Raw genomic sequence first — 25,573 nt, forward strand, 5'->3', positions numbered from 1 at the left:
AAAGGGGGCTTGTTATTTTTGTGATGTGGATGCTCACCATTTGAGAACTAGTTAAATAAGGTGTTTTGAGCAAGTACCGACTAACCTCTTTTAGACACTGAAACCTGAGTAAAACCTTAGGATGTTTATACACGTGCTCCAGGAGTAGCGGGGGGGGGGGGCAACTTTAATTAGAGTGATTCCGAGAGCTGCTCTAATTAAAGTGCCCGGAGTGTCATATCAGTGTCCCTGCACTGAAAAATGGCGGCGGGGGCACTTTAACTAAAGCTCATCGAATGAATGAGCCATTTTTCAGCACAGGGACACTGATGCATGATGCTGGAGTCTGCTGGGGCATGGTAATTACTAGGGCTGTGCGAAATTTCGCCAGCTGTTTCGCTTTGACACCGTTTCGACCCATTTCAAAGTTGAAACAGCAGAATCGAAACAAAACAAAGGCTCTTGAAACAGCCTCGAAACAAAACAAGGCTGGTTGAAACGTTTTGACCGTAGGCTGGGGATGGGAAATCAGTCCAGCTGGGCTGACTTCCCATTCCCAGCACAAGATCCGGTAGGGGGTGGGGTGGCAGCCTGGCTGGGCTGCTTCCCTGTACCCTGTGCTAGATTCTGCTGGGAGCAGGAGGCACCCCAGCTGGGCTGCTTGACTACCCCTAGCACCATCTAAGTGCTGGGGATGGGAAGTCAACCCAGCTGGTCCGACTTCCCATCCCCAGCGAAACTCAAAACAGCGTTTCTGTTTCAACGGAACAGAGCAGCTGTTTCAACTCGAAATGAAATTCAAGACGAAACACTGTTCCATCAAACCGTCGAAACTCAAGCCAAAATGGAACAGTGTTGTTTTGCACAGCCCTAGTAATTACTGTGCTCTGGCAGACTCGACTAATCAAGTCTGCTCTATGCTGTAATTGTAGCACGTTGGAGCAGCCTTTTTTCATGTGTACAGGTGCCCTTAAAGACAAGATTTCTGTCCCCTTCCCCCACCAGTCCCCCATGCATTTAGTTTCACAGGCCACATCTTACTCAGCTGATGAATTAAGCCTCCTTTTTTCCTGGATTCCTTAAAGTATTGATGTAGTCTAGTCAGACTTTTTATTTTTAACCTGACTGCACAAAAGACTTGTCAAATCTAAAATCTCTCTTTTATTGTAGCTCTAAGAGCATCTAAGATGAGGTTAAGCACATTCATCTTCCCAGAGAATAGGTTACGTCCTTTCTATTTCCAATCATCCGGGCACTCTGCTAACTCTGTAACTTGGGGGGAGAAGAAGGCAGGGGGAGGTTGGGAAGGAACAGCATTGCTAAACAACTGCAAGGTGACCATTGGGTCTAGCCAACAATAAAAGGCTTAAATCAATTGATGATGTTTTGGTTGTACAATCCTAATTGGCAGCTGAAGACAGACCTTTGTCCTTCATTATAAAAATAAGGCTGGAAGGGCCCTCAAGTGGTCAACTAGTCCAGCCCTTTTGCACAAGGTAGGATCAGCCTGTCTAAAGCATTTAATGCTACCTTCTGTTCTGGATCCCTTCTGTTACAGGATTGTAGAAAGAGATACCCTTACAAGGAAAAAAATTCATAGCATGAACAGATATGGGGAAAAAAGAGGTAGGAGAGGAATAAGTGCCCAGAGCTAGAATTATTGGGCTGTCTGACTGTCTACAGCATCTAAAACGGATCCTGGCCTATTTATGAAGTGCAGTCTCTACATAACTTTCCGTAAAAATCCCCTTGGTTATTGTGTGCTATTACCTAATGCAAACTCAACTTTTTCTTCACCAATCCCAAAATCTACCAGCTGTCTCTCCTAAACAGAGATCATACATTTGTGTGTTGTGTTGTCCTGATGACCCTTCTAATGGAATAAAAGTCAAGAAACGGAGACTTTGATGAAGATCACATGTCTCCAGAGGCGCTGAGCATGTGGGGGCCCAACAGGCTTGGCCCTCCTCTGGAAGCCTGTCCTTAATTGGGTGGGACAGTCCTGAAATGAGAACATCAGGTGCCAGTCCTGGCTGCATAACTCTGGGACAGCATTTGTCCTGGATTCCCAGTATTGTGCAGGGATCTGGATTTTCTGTTCACTGCAGAAAAACATGGGAAATGATGGGTTTCCCCTTGCAGGCTGCCAGAGTTCCAGCCTGCAAGGGGCTACAGGGAGCAAGATGCAGAGGGCACCACATGCATGTGTATGCGTGTGGACACATGCACATGGCCAGGAATACAGACCCAGGCAGCAGTGAAGAGCAGCTCCTGCAGCTGCCTGCAGATAAGTCTCTAGCAGGTGGTGGGGCACACTGAGGCCCCCACGGTGAGGGAGGGAGTAGAACAGGGGTTGGGCCTGGGGTTCTGCCCAGCCAGGGCGTTGCGTGGGATCTGGGGTGGAGAGGAGGACAGACCCACAGGCAGCCTGTGGATTGGAGGGTGGGGACTGACTGCCACGCAGTCCTGGGGAGGGGGCCTGGGAAGCCCCATGCCAGCCATACTGCCAAGGTGTAGCACCCCCTGCCCACCCAGCAGTAGCAAGGATGGAGTCAACAGCACAGAGTTGTGCCCCCCACTGTTGCTGGATGGGTAGGGGGCACCTCACCATGGCGGTGCAGCTGGCATGGGGCTTCCAGAAGGGCAGCAGGACAGGGCCCCAAGGCCACAGCGGGTAGTCCTCATCCGCCTTCTGTGGGCTCTGCTCTGGCCATGCCTTGGGGGGCTTGGGGGCATAATTTTAGGCGCCCCCTGGCAAAAATAAAAGTTGGCACCTATGCCTGTCTCTTACCTGTCAACCTGTTGGTCTTTAAAAGGAATAATGTTCCACCTGAGTTCAGGTACTTGCTTTTCTTTTGAACTTCACCTAGTTGCTGTGATTGAAATCTTGTTTCTTTTTAAAAAGGCCTTTGGGCTTGATTAACTAGGATCACTTTTGTGCCCAGCACAGCTTCCCACCTTGCATAAATGCACCTGTCTCTAGGGACCCCTGAATATTCTCACTCTGGATACAGGTGAAACTATCCACTTGTTTATTCTCAGCTGCTTGGTACTGATCTTGCACCTCAGCCCAGGCAAGACTCACAAAAGGCATCCTACGCCCCTTGTGCATGATCTGGTAAGTGTGATCAGAGCTTTCTGAGTCCTAGAGGAGGAGATGGTGCTCTTTTCTCCCACTGGGAGACTCTGGTCCAAGGTTTCTTTCCACCTGAATCAAAGCAGGAACTTGAGTTTAGACCCTCTGCATCTCATCTAACTCCTGGGCAACTTGGGTGTCCTGGGGTGGAAGTTTCCCCACCCCTCCAATGAACCTTTTCTACTTGATATCAAATGAGCATTTAGTGCACCAGAGTCTGACAAAGATGATTAGGTCAAACTGAGGATTCTACAAGGAAGCAGGCCACCTCAGTATGACAACGCTGAACCTACAACCTGAATCTAGCTCTTTGAATTTGGATGTTAGTTGTGGCATTGACGCAGGTTGTCTAAGTGCAGGATAAGAACAGTCAAGGAAGCCACATTCTGCACTACCTAGTTCACACTTTTTGGCCTTGTTTTTCAGAGTAGCTCTCCAATGAGGCTGCTGCAGGGAAAACCAAACACAGATTATTGTTTGGATAACCCTTTCTTACTAGGTGGCAGGTGGAGCTGTTCAAGAAACACCACTTCTGAGCAACTCCTTTGCTCACCAGATCAAGAATGTCTCTAAATGCTACACCAGTCAGCATGTACCAGCCCTAGGATGAGGATTTCCTTGTAGTGGAGTGCAACAGAATTTATGGGGGAAATAGTCTCTCCTCCCTGGGTTAAACAAACATTTAAGAGCTGCAAAGTTCTCCCCACAGAACTTGAACCATTATTGCTGCAGTGTTTGGGGTGAACAGAAGATGGCACCAAAGACAGGCATTTCATCCACACAAGGTTGACAGAGGGCCAGCATCTGGGAGCAGATGTCTGCTGTAGTTAATATCACAAACCCTTTTTCACATTTGCTACTTTTAAAAACAAAAATTGCAGGATCGAATGAATGGACTTAGTACAGTAATTCTCAACCAACCAGTGCTATGCAAGCCTTTTAAAGGTGCAATGGAATTGTAGTGCTATTAGGTATGCAAACACTTATAAGATTCGCAGAAGTCGAGAGATTTCAAATAGGAATCCATCGTATCAAAATTGTTCTGACCTGTTGTGGTCTCGCTGAGTTCTTTGCAACAGAAGAACTGTTTTATTCTTTTTCCTTAGTCAAGATGTGAGTGAATGCTAGGAGCTAGCATTTTCTACATGATGCCTTGAGTCTAAACAAGCTGAGTACTGACTCTGGTCCTTGTTCCAAACAGACAGGAGTATCAGTGCTTTTCTTGTGACAAATGGTAGTAGAAACTCCGTGATCTTTTCTTCTGATTGCAACCACTGTGTACCCTCAAGTGAGTGCAAACACCATATTAAGTAGTGCTGTGGAAAAGTTACTTACACTACTCACCACACTTTTGCAGTAGAAAACTTGAGGTTACTGGAACTGTTCTCCAGTTTATCCATAAATCCTCACCCATTTTCTAAAGTAAGAACTGCAAAAATGTAAGTATTTACCATGCTGGATGTTTCTACTGTGGTAAGAATGAAGCTAACTGAATATCCTTAACTATAAAGACCTGTGGAAAGCAATCAAATGCTGTTTTATATACATATGACTGCTGCTTTCCTATGTTCCTCAATGCCCTCCCTAGGCTAGTGCAGGATGAAGGTGACAACTTTTCTGTTGTCTGTATTACAGCCTTTCTGCAGAACTGAGTGAGCCTCTTCTATATCCTTGGGACTCTTAAGCACTCCTGCTGGGCACTGAAATTGAGCCGATTAAGGACAAGGGATTCCTTTTGAATGAAATGGGTTGTACTTTATTGCAAGTTTTTACATTCCTTTCATTGTGGCTGTGGTTAACATGATTACTTCCCTCTCCCTTCCCTCACACACAAGCAGGTCTTTCCTAGGCTGAAAGAAAAGAGGTTTTTCTTCTTTCAGCAAAACTGCAGACTATGAAAATGTTCTTGTGCTTTGAAAGAAAAAAAGGTCTTGCTCCTTTCGAGAGCACAGGAGTGTTGGTCTCTGTATTAGATTCTCCTGGTACTACAGATGGGAAGCTGAGGAACAGCTATTTGAGCTGAAAGCTTTCAGAGCATGTAGTTTAGGCTTCCACTGGGACCAGGGATCAAGCCAACAATCCAAGCAAGATGACATTCTAAACAAACCAACAGAAACAAATAACCAGACAGCTCATTCCTAGGGTAAACCTGGGTCTCCAGCTCAATACACGTGGCTGTCCAGCAACCTCAAAATGCAATTCTTTAACCAAATACTTAGGAATGGATGAAGCCATTTCCTCTGCACTGGCTCTGCGATGCTGGGGTACCCTTCTAGCACAAGGCTGGGGGTTCAGTCACTGCAGCAGTGACCACAGGCAGAAGATCTATTCCCTCTTCCTTGAGTCTCCAGCCAGCTCAGTGTTATGAGACCTTAGGCTGCATGCTGAAGTGTACTGTGACATTGATGTATAAGGGGTTGTGTTCCACCGAGAGCAGCTTATAGGAACAGGAGTTGAGCCCATCCGTCTTCCATACCCGGGACACTTGTCGCAATAGCTTCATCCTGCAGGCACAGCAAAGGAAAAGTATTCTTTGAAGTACACCAGAAATGTGGGAGCACTGAGCTGTATCCCATGCCCTGGTAATAGGTGAACTTGCAAGGGTAGGGACATATATTTTCTTGTGCACCAGAAGGATTGGGAAGCACCAAGCCCTGCTTTCCTTTCCTTTGGTAAACCCACACATCCATCCCCAAGAGCTGATAAGCTATCAGGAAAGCCTGGCTTTCTAACCTGAGTTTTCTAACATCCTTGCATAGTCATACATGCTCAAACCATGGATGCCTATCCATGGTGTCTGCCACATCTTAACTTTGCTTTAAAGTTTTTTGTGGTTACTTACATGCATGGTTTTGGGAAATGCTAAGCCACTAAAAGAGAACCCCGCTTACAAGCCTCATTTGCTAGGCTCACAGTAATGTCCATCAGGGGCTCAAGCTAATGACTCCTTATGCACATGTAAGCACAAGGCAACAACCAGCTCCAGGTTCCTCTTGCACTGGGTCTCCTGGCTGCCCAAGGTGAAGGTGCACTCACCTCTCTCCGTTCTCCTCATTGCCTCTGTCTCTGGTGTGGAAGATCATGGTGTACTTGGCTATGTCAGGAGATGGTCGCATCACTTTCATCTTCTGCATCTCAACCCTGTAAACAGTCATATTGCAGTGAGAAGAAGCCAACAGTCACAGCAAGGAGAAAGCTGGAGACTAATTCTTGTAGAGGGCGCCTCCATGGTGAGGGGACAACATGTGCAGTTTAGCAGAACAGAGACTGACTAACACCAGCCTCAACACATGCATCCCCATCCCCCACCAACACTACACCATATGCCAAGGCCCACAGCCTTTTGTGTTCTTCCAGCAGTCGGCTGGGGATACAGTCACCCCTCTTTTGAAGGCAGATGATCAGCTGTTGCCCTGGCATGTATCGTAGGGGGTGTAACAGACATTATATAAGAACTTACAGCTTAAAAAGGCACTCCCAGGCTAATGCCCTTGACTTCAGAAGGGCCAACTTCAACGAGCTTAAGAGACTAGGGGAGGAAGCACCGAGGGCCCAGAAGGTAGAGGAGATGGGAGTCCACAAGGGATGGTCATACCTTAAGGGGGAGATCCTCCAGGCCCAAAGGGTAATAGTCCCTGACGGAAGCAAGGGCGGTAAGTGCTCAGAAACCTCCTTGGCTCAGCAAGGGCATTCAGCAATGCCTGAGGACTAAAAGGGTGGCGTACAATCAGTGGAAGTGAGGAGCGATCACCAAGGAGGAGTACTCCTCCTCGGCCCAGGAGTGCAGGAGGACTATTAGGAAGGCCAAGGCAGAGATGGAGCTCAGGCTAGCGTCCAGGATTAAGGACAACAAAAAGTCCTTTTTCAAGTACATTGGGAGCAAGAAGAGGGCACCAGGCAATGTAGGGCCCCTGCAAGACCCAAACGGAGAAAGCTAATATTTTTAACAGTTTCTTTGCCTCTATTTTCTTGAACAGGGACCGAGACATCCCTCCTACCAGAGGTAGGGACAATCTTGGGGATAGCTCTGTCAGACCTTTGGTCAGCACAGATGTAGTTAGGGATCTTCTGGAAGGGCTAGACATTTTTAAATCTGCAGGTCCATATGCCCTCCACCCAAGGGTGTTGAGGGAGCTGGCAGGGGTCATCGTGGAGCCCCTGGCCTGGCTGTATGAGCATTCGTGATCATCTGGCAAGGTGCCGGGGGATTGGAAACTGGCTAATGTGGTCCCAGTTTTCAAGAAAGGGAGCAAGGAGGACCCACGTAACTAGAGGCCCATAAGCCTCACCTCGGTGCTTGGGAAGATCTTGGACAGAATCATCAAGGAGCACATCTGTGAGGGACCAGCAGGGAAGATCACGCTCAGAGGCAATCAGCATGGGTTCATCAAAGGCAGGTCCTGCCCAACCAACTTGGTTGCCTTTTATGACCAGGTGACTAAATCCTTGGACGATGGTGTCGCCATGGACGTAGTCTTTCTAGACTTTAAGAAGGCCTTTGACACTGTCTCTCACCCCATCCTCATCAATAAATTAAGCGACTGTGGCATTGATGCCTACACAGTTGGATGGGTAAAAAATTGGCTGATGGGGCTCACCCAGAGAATAGTGGTGGACGGGTCATATTCAACATGGCGTGATGTGAGCAGTGGAGTACCCCAGGGCTCGCTCCTCAGGTCCACACTGTTTAACATCTTCATCAGCAACTTGGACAAGGGGGTGGGAAGCCTGTTGTCCAAGTTTGCTGATGACACTAAGATGTGGGGCGAGGTGGACACACTTGAAGAGAGAAAGAGGCTGCAACTAGATTTAGACAGACTACAAAAGTGGGCAGATGAGAATAGGATGGGGTTCATCGTAGACAAATGTAGGGTGCTGCACCTTGGGAGAAGGAGTCCACAGCATACATACAGGCTGGGGAGTTCCCCTCTTGAAAGCACAGAGGCGGAAAGGGATCTTGGAGTCATTATTGACTCCAAGATGAACATGAGCCACCAATGCCAGACCGCAGCCAGCAAGGCCAACCATACCTTGTCACGTATCCAAAGGTGCATCTCAAGCCAGTCCAGAGAGGTGATACTCCCCCTCTATGCGACTTTGGTCAGGCCGCAGTTGGAGTACTGCATCCAGTACTGGGCACCGCACTTCAAAAGGGATGTGGCCAGTCTGGAGAGGGTTCAGAGAAGGGCCACCTGTTTGGTGAGAGGGCAGCAGGACAAGCCCTATGAGGAGAGACTGAGGGACCTGAACCTGTTCAGCCTCAGCAAGAGGAGGCTGAGGGGAGACCTGGTGGCTGTCTGTGAACTCATCAGGGGAGATTAACAGCAAATCGGTAGAGCCCTTTTCTCCCCAGCACCACCTGGGGTGATGAGGAACAATGGTAATAAGTTGGTGGAGAATAGGTTTAGGTTAGCGATCAGAAGGCAATATTTTACAGTTAGGGTGGCCAAAATCTGGAACCAACTTCCCAGGGAAGTGGTCCTCGCCCCTACTCTGGGCAAATTCAAGAGGAGGTTGGATGATCCCCTGTCTGGGGTCTTGTGAACCCTGTATTCATTCCTGCCTGTGGCAGGGGGTCAGCCTACATGATCTGATCAGGTCCCTCCTGACCCTAGCTACTATGAAACTGGTTCTTGTGGGCTGTATTCATGCAGGGAATCTCAAGCAGGGCCACATAAATCCTGCAGCCAACCTGTCTTAACTTCTGGGTCAAGGCCCCTGGATTCTGTGCCTCCAGTAGGGTATCCTAGAGACTTTAGTGTCATCAAGTAAGTTAAAATTACACTAACTTCTTTTCTGTCCTGGCTGTATGACTGACTTACATATTTAACTGCAGTAACTAAATGTATAATGCAGTTAAATTCTATTACTTTTAATTTGATATTTGATTCATAGCATTTTATGAAGTTCTTACATGTTCAGTGGGCTGTGGAACTGTACATGAAATGCTCAACGGCACTGACAAAACTGGTGAAGGAAAGCTGAAAGCAACCAGGGTAGCATGGAAGAACTGTGAATTTTGGCAACAGCAGAGGCAGGAGAAATCCATTAGCAATTTGTTTCTGTTCAAAGGACCAAGGAATATGGAAAAGGAATATCTGCAATATTTTGGCTAAAGTCCAGGCCCACAGAAGTCTATAGATTGCCAGTTAAGTTAGCATCATGCGGCTTCAAGGAAAAGATTTTATTGAGATAAACTGAACAGTCGGCACCCCTCCAACCTACTTCTTGAGGCAGTCTGCTGTATTTGGACACTCCTCAGTTTGAACACTTTCTACACTTGGAAGATTTTCTTTGCCACAGTGAATGCTAGAACCATGCATTGCTGGTGTATGGATTTAAGGGCATAATGATCAAGTTAAAACCTTAAAAAAGCATTCCATGGAGCACAATTCATCTGCAAACAGCGAGATCCACAGCAAATCTCAAAGACAGAAACTGGAGTGCACACAGGGCTGTATTTGCCACAAAAGCAGCATTTAGTTCTGCAGTAAGAAGCTATAGTGTCTAAGGCCTTTGATGGCTCAAGATAGCAGTAAATTGTCCTCATAAGCTATATTTTAGAAAGAGGCCCACAGGTTAGCAGCGTGTTTAATATAGAGGCAAAGACAGAATACAAATGTAACTGCTTCCACAGCATACTTGAAGATGATGCTACAGGGGATGCTGCCATCTTCTGGACACATAAAGGAAAACAGCACTGAAGAGCAGTCCCAGATCTAATGCTTCTGCTGTTAGTTAGGGAAGCAGATTCTCCATGACTCCCTCAGCACAGCTGTGTAAGTGCCCTGGTGCCAGGGCAAACCAAGCTGAACACCACTTCAATTCCAGCAACTAGTGGCACGCTGAGGTCAGTCGCACAATAACCACTCCATGCTGCCAGCTGGCCTTCCACAAAAATACCCATGCCTGCCCTTTTGCAGCACTTTTGATTTTGTATGGAGCTGGGGAAGAGGAGACTGGACAGGGTATTCCTTGCCATAAAGAAAAGCTCAGGTCTTGAGGCAACATCAGTGAGGCTGCAATAGAAAGATCCTGTGATAGAATAATGTTTATTCCACAGCAGAGCTGTTAAGTTGCTTGAACCTCAGGAGTGGAAGTGATAAACTGTCCAGATTGTGTCTGCCAAACAAACATCTTTGGAAATTCTTGCCTTTGCATTTCACAGCCTTCATTACACATCAATCCTAGGGATTCACAGTTAATTTCCTGGAAACATTTATCTGTCTCTGGCTTTGCTTTAAGGAAACAAGGGAAATTTTAAGAGCTCCTCAGTTTGCAAGCTTCCTAGTTGTGCCAGTGCAGCTTGTAAATGCCATTGTCCAAAGCTAATGGCTGGATGGAAGTACAGAGATGCTCTGACCTCCTTCACTCTAAACTAGGCAGAACCAGTTCAGCATGCAAACTCTACCCGCACCTTGCTCCAAAGCTGTTAAATCTCTCAAGCTTGCAAGCCCTCCTGCTTGAGCATCCGAGTTTCTAAAATTCATTCAGACAGCTATACTGTTAATTCCTTGGACACACAAACACCTGCGAGAGAACGGAAACTATTTGGTCACCCCTGTTGCAACCCCTATAATCATACGCTCAAGGAAAATATAGGAGCCTGAGGAAATGCACCAACATTCCCTGTCTGCAGAGTGCTGGCATTCAGTCGGTCTGTCTTTCTTTCAGCAAAACCTACCACAGACTTTGCTCTTGTTCATTTGTATATCCCCAAGCAAGCATCCACAGACATGTTTCCATGGAGGGCCTAGTAAAAATGACCCAGATGTGAGGACAAGGGGGTGCCAATACACTTTGCTCAGAGATGCAATTATAAAATACTGTCAGCCTAACCAACCCACTAACTGTCCTTCAAGACAGACAAAAGATTGGAAAGAAATCACCAGATAGTGTCAGATCATTGCTCTAGTCACTCTCCTTGGATAGAGAGCAAGGGTAACCAAGAGTGCAGGAACCTAGTTAATCACAAGGTGGTACAAAGAGAAGACAAAATGAGAATTCAGTGCACAGCAGCAATTGACCCAGAACCTGCAGAAGCCAGATAATTTAGCCTAGAAAGAAAATGTATCAGAAAGGAACTAGTCTGAGGTCATCAGAATAATTAGGGTAATAAGGGAAACCTCATCAACCTCTTGTTTTTATTCTGTCCTTTACAATTTGAGAGCGAGGAGCCTGTATCCACACAATACTGATAGGTAACAACGAGTTATGGAAACAATAAATAGGTAACGCAATCTGTCCCAACGCAGGGGATCAAAGGAAATATGCTGCCCATATGTGGCCCTCCCAGATATGAGTTACAATTAGGTTTCCATTGGGCACCAGAAGCCAAGACAGGCCGGACACATTTCCTGACGTGTAATTCCAATCCCAGCTCTGTAAGCTAAGAGGGCAAGCAAACGACCCTGATGATTGCCCATCAACAATGTTCCACACCTCCATGTTTCCACTCACTCACCAGCTGAACCAGGGGCTTTTACGTTTATTCATCCTAATTGGTTAGAAAGGAATGCATACCCAGTGAAAAAACATACGCAAAAAATGGATGTCAACTTGTCTCCATTGTGGTTTTTAAAAAAATGTGGGCCTATTGTTCTGGTTTCACAGAGAAAAGCTGTGTCCAGGACTGCGACTTGCACACTAGCTTATTCTGAATCTCTTGGGGCATCCAGCAAGAGCATCCCTTCCCCATTCCAGCTGCACTGGAATCCACATAGGAAGTTACACATTAGCAGCCTCCGCAGAAATACAAGTCACCCTTCCCATGCCATGCACGCATGCTTCCCTTACCGGATTCGGAGGTCGTCGTCCTCGCCACCCCAACCCCAGTAGTTGTTAGAGAATCCATTCACCTTGGAGAACTGGTCCCTGGTTAGAGCAGTCACTCCACCAAAATATCCTTGGTAACGTAACCTAGAGACACACAAAAGGTGGTGACATGAGAGGTGAATAACACTGACAGTAGGAATACTGCCCAGACAGCTTGGGTCTGAGCTGCGGGAGTCTGAATATCTGCATGCCCAAGCTGCTCACTCCCTGAAATGCAATTTGCTTCAGGGTGTATGGCATGAAGGAAGGAAGGAGAGTTCTTTTCTGAACAGTTGGTTATTACCTCTTTTCCTGAATATAAGACAAGGCTTCCCCCCACCAATCAGCATGGGAAAAAAGCCCCTTGTCTTATATTTGCATACCAGCAACTCCACCTCTTCAATACCACTGGCTATCATTACACTGCTGCCAGAAGCAGGACATCCTGAGTCATGGAAACCAACTATGAAGTAGAATGAATGCAGCCAATACTGAGCATGTCCATAAAACACCTTTTTATGATGAAAGTGTCTTTTCCGTGCTCTTAAGCATACACACTTATACTCCCAAGCTTTCTACTCTCTTTGGTTCACTTTAGTATTCCCTTCAGTTCATAACACTTTAACCTGGGTAGGTCAAGCCAGTATTCAGAAAAAAAACAGTTTATATTTCTCCAGTGCCCCATTACAGGAGCACCTCCAGTTGCTGGCCCACTCAGCCTCCTTTATAACCCATCTCCTCCAACACCACTACAAGAATCCAACTCCTTGTATGCATAAAAACCAACATTAAAAAGGCTTAATAGTCTCTGAAAACCTTTATGTGTTTTAAGAACTCATATAACACTTATTTAACAATCGCATCAGTAAAAGCTCATTACATTCTTAAAAGCCCCTGCACCCATCGGGCCTCGATCATACGGTCCCTCGCCGCCCTGCCCTGGATTTTGATGGTAACCTTTCGCTCTGTCCCTCAAAAGTATGGGGCCACGGTCTCCAACCTCGGGTGGTCTTCTCCCCTCCTAATCCCGCCTGCCATGACTTTGATGATATATCAGTGGTGGAGGGGTCTGACCGTCCGATTCCGGCTACCCCAGGCCGAGGCGTGATGTTCTTCGTGAGGCTCCAACCTCACCTGTACCTCGCCCTATACCCAGCCCCGACGGCATGCTTCTGTTGTTGTTGGTGGCCAACCCTCTCTATATGTGGGGTCTCCCTGGTTCCCGCTGGAATCAGGATGAGGGCTAAGTAAACCTAGGCCCCCTAACTCTTGAGCCCTTAGTAGCCCTGTCTCACTTTTACTCCGGTGTCCAGGGTAAAATAACAATTAACACAACGAAAGGAAAAGAGACTGGCACCACAACTGTTTGCCCCTTCTCAATACTCCCTTGATCACTACCCTGGAGCGCCTAGTAGTGGTGTGCTCCCCTTCACCAACTACCCCCTAGTACTATCCCTTAGCCCATGGTGTATCCTAACGCGATTCCGCCCTCAACGTCCCTCAGCAAAGGAACCTTCTCTCGATGGGCTCCCACCTGGGTCCTCTGTCTCGGACGTGAGGGTCTTAACTGGCCCCTTGACTGGCTACCTCTTTTTCAGACGATCCGCCGGCCCCAGTCTCCATTGATGAGGTCCCTCCTGTAGGCTCTCTTCGTGGCCCGAGGGTTATATACAGCCTGGATACATGGGTCCTTCTCAGTCCGGCAGCAGCGTCTCTACATGGGAGCAGCTCCAGGCCCTTTTCTGTCCTGTGAGCAGCGTTCCCCGGTTCCCCCACCTCCTCGGTGGGTCCAGGGGTTCCTCTTTCGGTGCTCTTTCGCCACCTCTCCTCCCCTGCTGCCTTGTTGTCTCCCCTTCTTATGCGTCCGGGCTGGCTCTCCTCCCCCTTCTCCCCAGCTGCTTCCATTTTAAAAAAACCATGGCTAACAAGCCGCACGGGTCCCGCCGCCGCTTCCAGCTCCACCACGGTTCCTGCAGCCAAGTAGGATGTTTTTGCTCATTCCCCCTTTCTTCTCATTCTCCCTGGGGTGTATTGTCCCCCAGGGTCCCCCCTTAGCCCTTCGAAGCTCATATCTTCCCCTTGCCCCGGGACAGCCCCGTATCAAAATTCTTTCACCAGTTCAAATATTCCGTTCTTAGTGGTCTGTGACCACAAAAGAGTCCAATCCATTCTCCTTCAGTTTCTAATTCCATCTTATTCTTGGTCCTCTTCATAGTCTCAGCTCATGTACCACCAGTCTAATACAGTCTTTTTTTGGTAAAAAGCCAGTCCCTTAAAAATAAGCAGGTTTCTCAGTTTCCAAACACACTAAAATTGCTTTGACAAATTTCATCTACAGCCCTTTCGCTATGAGGCCAAATAAAACCATGTCCCATGACACCCTCAGTCCATCTGTCTTTACTTCTATAAAATGTGGCACCCTCTCCATACCCCTTGTACAAATCCACACTCCCAGAAGTGATTGATCCACCGTTTCCTCTGCACCACACAGTTATTGTGGATACCTCGCTGTCTTCCCTGGAGGGCCCGCACTGGTAAAATTCCCCTTGTCATTGCTTATAGGAGATCTGCATGCTCACCAATCAGGTTTCTGTTTGTCATCCCTTCCCATACCCTCTATGTTATGGGGCTTGGGGAATCCCTTACCTCTGTGGGTCACATCCTTTTCCTGGACTTTCTTTATCAGCTTCTTATGATCTCTTGGATTTCCAGTTTCTGTTTTTCAGTACTGCATTCTTTTAAAAACTCCCCCATCCTTTTGCAAAAAAACTGGCAGCCACAATGCCCATGGGTTTATTGCTGGGCCTTTGAATACACCTCATCATCTTAATAATATTAATTAATAATAATTATAATAATAATGCCCATGGGTTTATTGCTGGGCCTTTGAATACACCTCATCATCTTAATAATATTAATTAATAATAATATTAATTAATAATTCACAAAATAATGGGTAGAACACACCGCTACTGAATTCTCCTCTACCACCTATCATACCACCTTGATGTAATTAGCATATACAAAAAGCACCATGTCTGGGAGGGTCCACCCCCCAACTTTCCTTTCTTTATACAACTCTACTTGTGTGAGGCACTCCCTCTTCCTGAAAAAGGTACAGTTTTCTCTGCATTTGTCCTGCTTGTACTTTTACTGCTGTCACTGTGAGTGACCTCAGACCATAATCACACTTGTTGCATACCTGCCCACACCTTTCCCAGATACTTCTTTATCCATTAAAACTCCAAGGATTTTAATATTTGAATCCTCCACCTTCACTCTGAGTATCTGTCTCCCCCATCTTCCCAAACGTCATAATTGTGCATTTTTCCTTATCAAGTTTTGCCTCAGCCACTTTCCCACACCTCCCTCTGTGCCATTTCTTTCCAATGAAAGCTTCTTTTTCACAGCCACATGAATGTCATCTGTGTAAAGTAGGCCGTGCAGCTGTCACCCATCCCCTCCCAGTACATGTACGCCACTGAGCACTGGATCTTTCCTTATGCGCTGTGCCAACAGTTCCATTGTACATGTAAATAAGACAGTGGACAGCCCTAACGTAGCCCTGATAAAAATCTTCAGTCTTGCTTAATATGCTCGTTGATAAAAATACTACTTTCCACTCATTCATATAAACCTCTAATCCACCTGATTAGCTTTCCCAAAAACCCCATCATGCTTAAATTCTTAAATAAAAAAATCACGATTCACTCTATCATATGCCTTTTCTAGATCCAAGTTTGAGCACCACGTCCAATCCCCTTTCTTTACAAAATTGTAAGCTCTCTCACAAGGCTTTAATATATCTGCAACTTGATGCCCTAGGACTGCACATGCCTGATCTTCATGTATGACATCAGGCAATACTCCTCATATTCTTAAAACTACTAACTTTTTCTAATAACTTATAATTAGCATTTAAAAGTCTAATTGGGCACTAATTCTTAAAAGCGCCTTATCCCTTTTTTACATAGTAAAATGATAACTCCTGACATAATATCTTTCTCCACGAAACCCACTGTTTAAAATTTCTCTAAACTGATCTTCCAGATATGATTCTATGATATGTTCCAATTAAATTCCAAAATTTCATATAAAATTCTGCCAGGAGCCCATCTTTCCTGGGGGCCTCCCCTCTCTTGAAGGTCTTTAGGCACTTCCCTTTCCATTTCACTTGCCTCCTCCTTTCCCACCTTCCTCTCTATATTCCCCAGAAATTCGTTCCTCTCTCCTCTTTCCCACTCTTCTTTTGGTATAATTTCTTTGGTATAATATAATTTTTTGGTACACAATAGAACCACTGCACCACTTCTAACATCTCTCCCTTCTCCTCCTTTTATTCACCTCCCTCCTCTATAACTACTGTCATTTTCCTTCTCTCTGATTTCACTTGGGCAGAGAAGTATGGGGACCAGCCCTCATGCTTCCCTGTCCATGGGACTTGTGCTAAAAATATTTTCTCCCATTCTTTATTTAAGAACCATTCCTCCATCTGTCTCTATGTCCTCCAATTCCCCCTTCACCTCCTCTACTCCTTCCACTTCCATCAATATCTGCTGCATTTCCCATTGCAGCTTTTTATATCATAGGGCTGGAAGAGATCTCAAAAGTTCAAGTCCAACCCCTGCCCCTGCTCTGGACAGGGATACTGCTGAGATCCAATGATCCCAGCAAGGTGTCTGTCCAGTCTCCTCCTGAGGACCTCCAAGGTTGGGGACTGCACCACCTCCCTGGAAAGTCTATTCCAGATTCTGGTCACCCTTACTGTAAAGAAGTTCTTTCTTGCATCCAACCTGAAACCATCCTCTAACAGTTTATAGGCATTGCTCCTTGTCTTTTCCTGAGGCACCCTAGTGAACAGTGTTTCTCCCAGCTCCCAATATTCATTCCTTACATACTTATAAATGGCCACCCGCAGTCTTCTCTTCCCCAGGCTGAACAGTCCCAGGTCCCTTAGTCTTTCCTCATAAGGGTTGTCCTCCAGGTCCTTTCTCTGGACCCCTTCAAGATTCTCCACATCTTTTCTGAAGTGCAGTCTCCAAAACTGGACACAGTACTCGACCTGGGGTCTCACCAGTGCCAAGCAGAGAGGAAGTATCACTTCCTTAGCCCTGCTCATGACACATCAGCTAATGCCTCCCAGTATGTTATTAGCTCTGTTGACTACAGCGTTGCATGGTCATCCTGTGATCAGCCATAACCCTGAGGTCCCTTTCATCCATCATGCTGGCCAGGACATCTCCTCCTAACCTATATTCATGTCATTGGTTACCTCTCCCCAGATGAAGCACTCTGCATTTATCCTCACTGAACTGCATCTGGTTTTGCTCCTCCCACCTTTCCAGCTTGTCCAGGTCCGCTTGGATCCGCATCCTATCCCCTAGCATGACTGCTTTCCCAATAACTTAGTATCATCTGCAAACTTGGCCAGTGTGTTTTCCATAGCCTCATCTAAATCATTGATAAAGATGTTGAATAGCACAGGGCCAAGAACCAAACCCTGCAGGACACCACTAGCCACCTCCTGCCAAGAAAAGAGTCCAAATCCTTCCCATCTCTTCCTTGCTTGCCTTTGCCCTTCTCTCAAATAAAATGATTTATTCCTTTTGTTACTGTCCACCATTCCTGTACTAATTTAAAACAATTTTTCAGTGTCCTCCAACCTTTGCACCTCTCCTAAAACCTTTGGCAGCATTTCTCCTCTTGTAGTAAACATACATTTAACTGCCATACCCCTGCCTCCCTTGTCTGACAATTACCAATTTGTAAAATCATGTTAAGCATAAAATGATCAGTAAAAACCACTGGTCAAATACTTCCACACCCTTTGATATATAAAAACAAAACCAATTCTAGATTAGATCTGGGGAGGGGAGCCATTCTCATAAAACCTTCTCCCCACTCCACACATCCATTAAAAGGTTTGCTTTTAAAATCTGTTTTAAATGCCTCAATGTGCTTTCTATTCCAGCATTTTCCAAGCTTCCCTTCCAGCCACCTTCCTCTAAGATATAATTAATATCACCTGTTATGATCCGCAGCCTCCCTCCCAACACATTAACTGCTAATCTTTTACAAAATTCACTGTGTGCCTCCCTCTCTGCTGGGACACAGACATTAAAAAACTCCACCACTGTTTCTTTTACCTTTAATGTAAGGTGCAGCAACCTCTCACATACTACCTCCTCCACTCCTGCCACCTCAATTCCAGGTTTCTTATTAAAGTCACTACACCTGCCACTATGTTCTCATTATTCCCTGACCAAAATGACGGGCCCTACTTCAGCCTGCTTTCAAATCTTAGGTACTCTTTGCCACCTGGAATTCCACATTCCTGCAAACATAAAATCTCTGTATTTATCTGGTTTAAAAACGGTTCCACACGTGCCCACCTTCTTTTTAAAACATTTCTCACATTTTAAGATGCCACCACCATCACCACCAATAAAATACTTATCAAAATTATCTTACATCTATACATCATCATCACTACTTATAAAAGGCAAAGTTGTCTCTTCTTCTGTCCTCATCCCTGTTGCAAATAAAAACTTCTGTACTCGTGCTGTATCTAAAAAACCTTCCACCACTTTACTTTCTTGGTGTTTAAAAATCTCCTCTGCCCACTCTGGGCTAGGCACTAAGGTGACCACAAGCAAGAAACTTAGTTCCTTTTTCCTTCTTTCTAGGCTTGTCTTAAGTTTCTTTGTTACTTTCTTGTTTCTTTTCCCCAATGCAACATGGCTGCCCCTTTCCACCACCATTTCTCCTCTCTGCTCTTCCTCACTCACCCCTTCCTTTTTTCCCTCATTTCTCTCATTCTCCTCCCATCCCTTCTTCACTCTGCTCAGACTCAATCACACTTCCACTTCTTCACCACCACTTTCTGCTTTCTTTCCTTCCTCCTCCACCATTTCCTCCTCCTGTGGGGTCTCTGGGACTCTGTTCTACCCTTATCTTTCCTTCCTTTCCCTCCTGCTTTCCCCTCTCTCCTTGCTATGTCTTTCTTTCCTCTTTCACCCCTCTAATCTCGCTTGTCTGGGTTCATACTCTGTGAATGACATTGGACAAGTCCTGAACACATCACACAGATTACTCTTCCAAGGGGCCTTGCCATCACTTCCCATATTTAAAACATATGTCTCTGCACAATTTACAGCCATATGTCCTTCTCATGTTGGCTGCACCTCACTGGTTGCCTGAAATATATTTCCCCTTAAAATTACCCTTCCCCTCCAGTACCCTGTCTGCACTCCATATTGATCCCAAATTTTGTCAACCCATTGCATTTTTTCCATTTTCCCTTACAAACACATTTTTTTTTTACATCTTCTGCCACTATCAGATCTGAAAACATACACAACACTACTACTCTCTCCTAGGCTGCCTCATTGGATTAAAACTTGTAAAATTTTAACACAGCACTTAGTGTATTCTTTATATGAATCCCAAAAACAATTGTAACTTTCAGTCATGTAAAACGTGCATTTCCCCCACACTTATTTGTGAACGTGATTAAGCTGTTCAACTTTTCAAGCCTCACTTTTAAAACTCCTAACAAAATGTCTTCCATATCAGCTTTTCTCTGACCTGTTACCCTGTTTATTCCTCTGCCAAAACCATCTTAATCAACAACCATCTCTGTTCTGTTGCTTATCTTGCCTTTTCCCTTTCTCACACACCTCCAGTTTTCCACACACTGCCATCTGTCTATCCACTTCTTCATCTTCTTCTCAGCAACATCTAATCTGCCAGTTGCCCTTATCCATGCTCTGCCTGCCATGTTCCTCCAAACCATCTGCTGTTGTTCATTCTTCCACCACCAGTTCTGCCTTTACAGTCTTCCATTGTCACCTACTGTTTCCCAACCATCACCTGTTGCCAAATCATCCACCACTGATGCCCATCCTCTGTCACAATATTATCCAGTCCAAAGTAGTGATCCACTGGCACCCTCTGCTCCCACTGCTCTAGTGATCTCAGCCCTCCAGTGTAGATCAAGCCTCTGTTTGGCCTTTACCAAAAAGCCAAGAAGCAATGTACTGGGAACCTTTTTTCTGTGGCCCTTAAAAAAAAGGCAGGTACAGATGTACCCACAGGGAACTGAAACCTGGCCCAGAAACACCGCAGCATCAGGCCAGCATCAGGAGGGCTAGAGCCAGCATCAACACGTTCCCCTTGGCACCAAAAATGCCACATTTTTTTATATGCTGATAGGAACCCAACACAAGGCTAGGTTAAGGCAACCCAACTAAATTAAATATAGTGCCCTTCAGTGCCAATTCTTTTTCAAGGCATGCCAAACCACTACATCAAATATATTTTGACTTCCTCTTCACTCCCACAGCTGAGCAGTACTTTTCTTTCTCATTTCCAATGATTCCTGTTTCTGTATCAGCCTTAAATGTCTGGCAAATATCACCAAACTTCTGTGTAGCTGAAAGACTCTGTCACCCCCTCTCTCAGCCTGTTGCACGTGATTAGTGTGGCACCCCCCACTATGGAGTGGAAATAGACCAGGCAGCCCTGGGCCTCATCAGCATATACAGTTTTGAAGCATCTCAAAACTCATTGCAAGAACACCTGGTTCCACTCATGAGCAGGGGCTAAATAGCACATGGATCCTTTTGGTGGGGCAGGGAGCACACACACATAGTGAGCAGAGCTGGGCTGTGGGGTTACCATGGCTTGAAACACTGTTGACTCTGCTGGGGTGCAGTCCAATAACCTACATGATAAGTCATGAGCCTTTTCACTCTAAATTAATATGCATGGCTTGTTCTCGCTCCTGTAACCATATGGCTGAGGGCAAGCAAAACTTGGGGACATCCCAACCCCAAGCTTCCGGGCTGGGGCCTGCACACAGGATGGCTGCCAAATGCTTTGGAAGCAGCTGAAGCCCCAGGCAGGGGTGGAGGACATTTGCTGGTAGTAGGGCCACATATGGTTCTTGAATGACTCGTGGATTTGGAAATAATTTGGCTGATTTGGCTTGGAACTCAAAAAATGTTCCTTTAATAAAAAAGCATGGTTTGTACTATGTATGAGTAGGTGTAAAACAGCACTTAAAACTGTGTTTATGGAGTACCTGTGCTGAAACCTGTAGTACTCAGTGTCGGGGCCCATCAGACCTACAGTAGTCTTCCACTCTCACCTGCTTGCCCTCTGCAGTTTCTGTCCTTCCCCCCCACACCACCCTCTATTACTGTCATATGCAGCTCATTTCAACCTTGTGCTCAGGACAGAGCAGAGCCTAAGCAATGTCTGACAGTAAAGAGGGGCAGGAAGGGTGCAGAGGGAAAAGTTGGGGGGTGGGAAGTGCAGAAAGCAAAGGGCTGTGGAAGAAATCAAACTTTGCGTTGTGGTTGAATCAGAACTGACAGAGCCAGCTTTTCTTTATTTAGGGCTGTACTGTGATCACAGGGAGGATTTCATACAGCAAGGGGAATCGCCCACTTGTCTGTTTCAAAGGAATCTTCCCCTTCTATTAGTTTTCAAGCATTTTTATACTTAAGACAGACAAAGAAAAAAAATCCGACCTTGGAGAACTAAAACATGTTTACTTAATTGGACCTCTGTGCACAGGGTAATAAGACATGCAGGATTTTTTTAATCTCAAAACATATAACTGAAATAAGCAGTATCAGCACTTCTGGTTTCTGTCTGTTTTTCTAGTCAGGGAAGCCAGAAGCCCGACTAAATTCACTCCTACAGGGAACACCTGACCCCTCCCCACTGCCACTACTTGCCTTGCTGTAGCAGTGGGAGGGGGTTGAATTCAAGACAACTCTCTGATAATCAAACTAAACGCTTGGAAAATTGTAACAAATTTACAGATTTTCCATATATAGAATCTAATTATTAGAGTCATCTTATATTTGAGTAAACATGGTATTAATATTACACTTTACAGGAAACTTTCAAAGCGCAGAGTGCAAACTAGTGTGGGGAGGTTAAAGTTTATCCTCACACAGCTAGAGATGCTACAGAACACATCCAGAGGGGACACATACAGTAGTTGAACTTACACACAGTAAATTAGTATAACTGAGCCTGACTCAAAAGGGAAATTCAATTACAACCTCCTATAGTTCCTGCAACCTGGAAATGATGCCTATTTAAAGTAGGAGGTGACATACTTGGTCACTTTCTTATGTTTTCTGTTTAGTTACCTATCCCGTTAGGCTGCTGTGAACCTCCATGGTGTGGGTTACAATAAGGCTATCCTTGACCTCTAAAAGCCAAATTCAAAAGGAAGGTGCTAGTGGCTGGAAGTTACACGTTGATCTGTAGATATGAACAAGACATAAAAAGTGAAAGAGGTGGAAGCAGGTGTCCACTACATCAGTTCTTGTGACAGAGGCAAATCCAACTGACTAAAAGAGGCAGGAGCTATTTCATGTTTCTGAATTGTGGCTATCATTGAACAGCGCATCACCACTAACAAAGATATATGGGTGCACACCCATTCCCTAACATTTTCTTGCTCCTTCCTTGAGCTTGGCTGATTTGGGCTGGTCCACTGGGAAGCCAGGAGGGGAAGGTATGTGGAGTTTCTGTTTAAGGCCAAGCACATTTGAAAATGTAAATCTCTCCATTCTAGTATATGCACTGCAGGGGATTCCAAACAGGATGGTGGACTGTGCTTGCCCAGGTGTGAGCTTGATAAAACATGCCCTTCCATGTCAGGTAGAGTCAAGCATGGGGTTCATTTCAGACTACTGGAGCTAGATCAGTGCCAAATAAGTAAAAAATATAATTAGGCCCTGAAGCTGGACACAACGCCCACCTCCCTATCAGGCTTTGCTCTCTGTCTCCAGACTAAGTCTCTGGACTCCTTGACACAGTCTTGTCGCTAATAATGATGCTCACTGCTCAGCATAATCCATGTTTGCTGGAACAGCACGCAGGGGCTTGTAGCCCTTGCCTTTTAATGGGGAAAACTATGTTGCTTGCTCCTTTGAAGCAAACAAGCTCCCCTGGCACAGTCCCAGGTTCCCTGCCTCAACTCAGGCCCCTAAGAACAGCAAATGTTTGCTGTGCACAGCATAGAGGCTAATACACAGTTCCTCCTTACCTGCTCTTTATCAGTGAATCTTTCTTGGATCACCTGACCAGTGACCCCAAGGGCTGTAAAGCTTCCAACAGCTTGTTAGAACCAGAAAAGCAAATTGCAAGGCTCATTCTGTCTGTGAACGGCCCATTAACAAACAGTATGACATGACATACTTCTCCTAATGACCAAGTTGCATGGTTCGGGCAACTTCTGACGGGGATGGCAGTTCTCTCCCTGGGGAAGGAACAGTAGTCTCATTTGGATTTTTATCTCTAGACTGGGAAAAACACCCCCAGGCCATGTACAATGCAGAACCACTGTGTTCTGGGCCAAAGCAGGTGGGCTGTCTTGGCCAGGAAGTATTTCCATCCTTGTTTGCTGGGATGCAATATTGCAAGTTTGCTGGGTGAAAAAATACTTCCCATTTCTGAATTATTAACTGTACAACTACAGCACTCCTAGGACATAGCTACCTCTCCAGGGGTGAACAACAGCTGAGCAGTCTGCACACTGCACAGCAGTAGGGGATAAGGAGAAAGCTGGTCTCAGGCCACTGGGGCAAACCCCTCCTCTTCCAAAAAGCTTTCCATAGGTACTTAGGCACCTGTGACAAACAGACAACTGAGGTTTTGGAGGTCTTGCCTTGAAGATGAGGACATGATAAACTGCCTTATTTGCCAACCTCAGCAGAACAGAAGCCTGAATCAACCCTGCTGGGGTTTCAAGATGTGGTTCCATGCTGTCTGAGTGCCACAGGGGCAGAGTGGCTGAGGCATCTCATTAGGGCTCCAGACTTGCAGAGAAGGCAACCCCAGCTGTTGGGTGACTAGTTGTTTAGGCCAGGGAGTCAAAAGTGCCTGGATGTGACAGTGGCCCCACCATTCTCTTGTGTGCTGCTGGCTACAGAATTTGGTGTGCTTGTTAACCACTAGGTTCAGGGTGACTTTTGAAGGAGTCAGGAGTTTTCCCTCCAGGCTGTCTAGAGTGCTACGTTTTTTGAGAGCATATAAGTGGGATCTTTCACATATGTTCACAAATTTGCTTAGAGGTAGCTGCCATTTCAAAGATGGGCAAATGAAGGCAATGACTCGCCCCAGATCACAGAAGACGCATGACCAAAGCAAGATCTGGACCCAGTCCACCTCTTGACAGACCAGTTTCCAAACCAAAGGTTCACTCATCTGACTGAAAACTAACAGCTATAAACTCTTGAATAGTAATTGCAAAAGCACCTCAAATAAGAGAAAAGTTTCATCTGTAAAATTCACTGGTCAAAACAGATGCAGTAACTAAAGCATACAGGATCACTAGAATGCCTTGAGATTCACTTCATTGTTCCTAGTCTGGAATCTTTCTGTTACATACCTGGAGTGACTGCTTCCACTTTGTTGGTCAGTGGGTTGAAGGCTAGACCCACCACTGAAGGCTGGTTCCAAAGAGGATGGAGCTGGAGTGTTCTCAGTGGTGGCAGATGACAGAACAAGGAGCAGTGATCTCAAGTTGCAGCAAGGGAAGTTTAGGTTAGATATTAGGAAAAACTCTCACTAGGAGGGTGGTAAAACACTGGAATGGGTTACCCAGAAAGGTTATGCACTCTCCATCCTTGTGCTCCCAGGAATCTGTCTGCACCCATCTGGTCTCATGCAGGTACTCTCTAGCGACCTTAGAGCACATACCCAGTTCTGGGCACAGGGTGTGCCCCTGAGACCTGTGCATTGGGTCGCATTCACCACCGAGGGGGACCCCTACACTCGACCGTTACGACTTGATCTTCTTTTCTTCAGTGGTGGGGCTCCTCCTCGAGGATTCTTGCAGACCAGGTGCTTACAGGCATTCTTGGGGCTCCACTTCCACCCCAGCGATACACCAGCCCTCTGGACAGTTGGATGATGGATTGCCAGCCTGTCCCCCTTGATGTTCTCACCTACTGTCTTTTCTCCTTGTCCATCCCTCAAAGCTCCTTTACCCTGGATGACTGCGGGGTGCATAACCATCCTCGTCGCTGCATCTACTCTTCCTCTGAGACGTTGTGGTCCACTGTGGTCCGTTGTGTTGCCTCAGCTCTGCCTCTTGATCCAGGGTCACATGTGGTTTCCTTCCCCAGTCTGGGCTCTATGCACCCTCCAAAATAACAAATAAAAGAAAAAAAAAGGAAGAAAGGAATAGGCGGGATACGGGCCTCAGCCTGCCCCACTCACAGATCTGGCATCTGTGGTCCTTGGGATCCCTCAGCGCCATCCTTCTTGGCCCAGCTGCCCTGCTGAGCCAGGCTGGTACTTCTTTTAATGGATCCGGGACCCCTCCTGTGGGTTCCTGTCTGGCCCTTTGCTGAGCTGTGAAGACTGCCAATGTGCAGCCTGGGGAGCAGCTTCGCCTTCTGGCTCCAGCATTGCTGCCCCCACTTCCATTTCCCCACCACTGGCTTTTAAATCAGCAATAAAAGTGGCTGATGAACTGCACCGGCGACTCTTCTTTGGAGTGGCTCACTTTCTCCTAAAAATGGTAAATGTGCCCTCTTTTCAGGGCTTTTAATTTCTTTCTTTGGGCAGGTCAGCCCTGCCTCGGGTCCTGCCATAGGAGGGTGCTTCATG

At 46.2% G+C, this 25,573-nt stretch overlaps 1 protein-coding gene across 3 annotated transcripts in view; it reads right to left on the minus strand.

The window, feature by feature from the left end:
- Nucleotides 1-4,848: 4,848 nt before the first annotated feature.
- The window catches only part of B4GALT4 (beta-1,4-galactosyltransferase 4), a 65,505-nt gene continuing 44,780 nt past the window's right edge, over nucleotides 4,849-25,573 (minus strand). For all 3 annotated transcript variants that reach the window (XM_090056747.1, XM_090056767.1, XM_090056758.1), the window contains 3 exons: nucleotides 11,912-12,034; nucleotides 6,152-6,256; nucleotides 4,849-5,619 (listed from right to left, as the gene is read on the minus strand). In XM_090056747.1, the coding sequence (XP_089912873.1) occupies nucleotides 5,478-5,619; nucleotides 6,152-6,256; nucleotides 11,912-12,034 (370 nt within the window). In that variant the 3' untranslated portion in view covers nucleotides 4,849-5,477. The remainder of the gene's footprint in view (nucleotides 5,620-6,151; nucleotides 6,257-11,911; nucleotides 12,035-25,573) is intronic.

Source organism: Crocodylus siamensis, chromosome 1 (assembly GCF_052110815.1).
Source record: "Crocodylus siamensis isolate JL-2025a chromosome 1, ASM5211081v1, whole genome shotgun sequence".
Classification (NCBI taxonomy): Eukaryota; Metazoa; Chordata; order Crocodylia; family Crocodylidae; genus Crocodylus; species Crocodylus siamensis.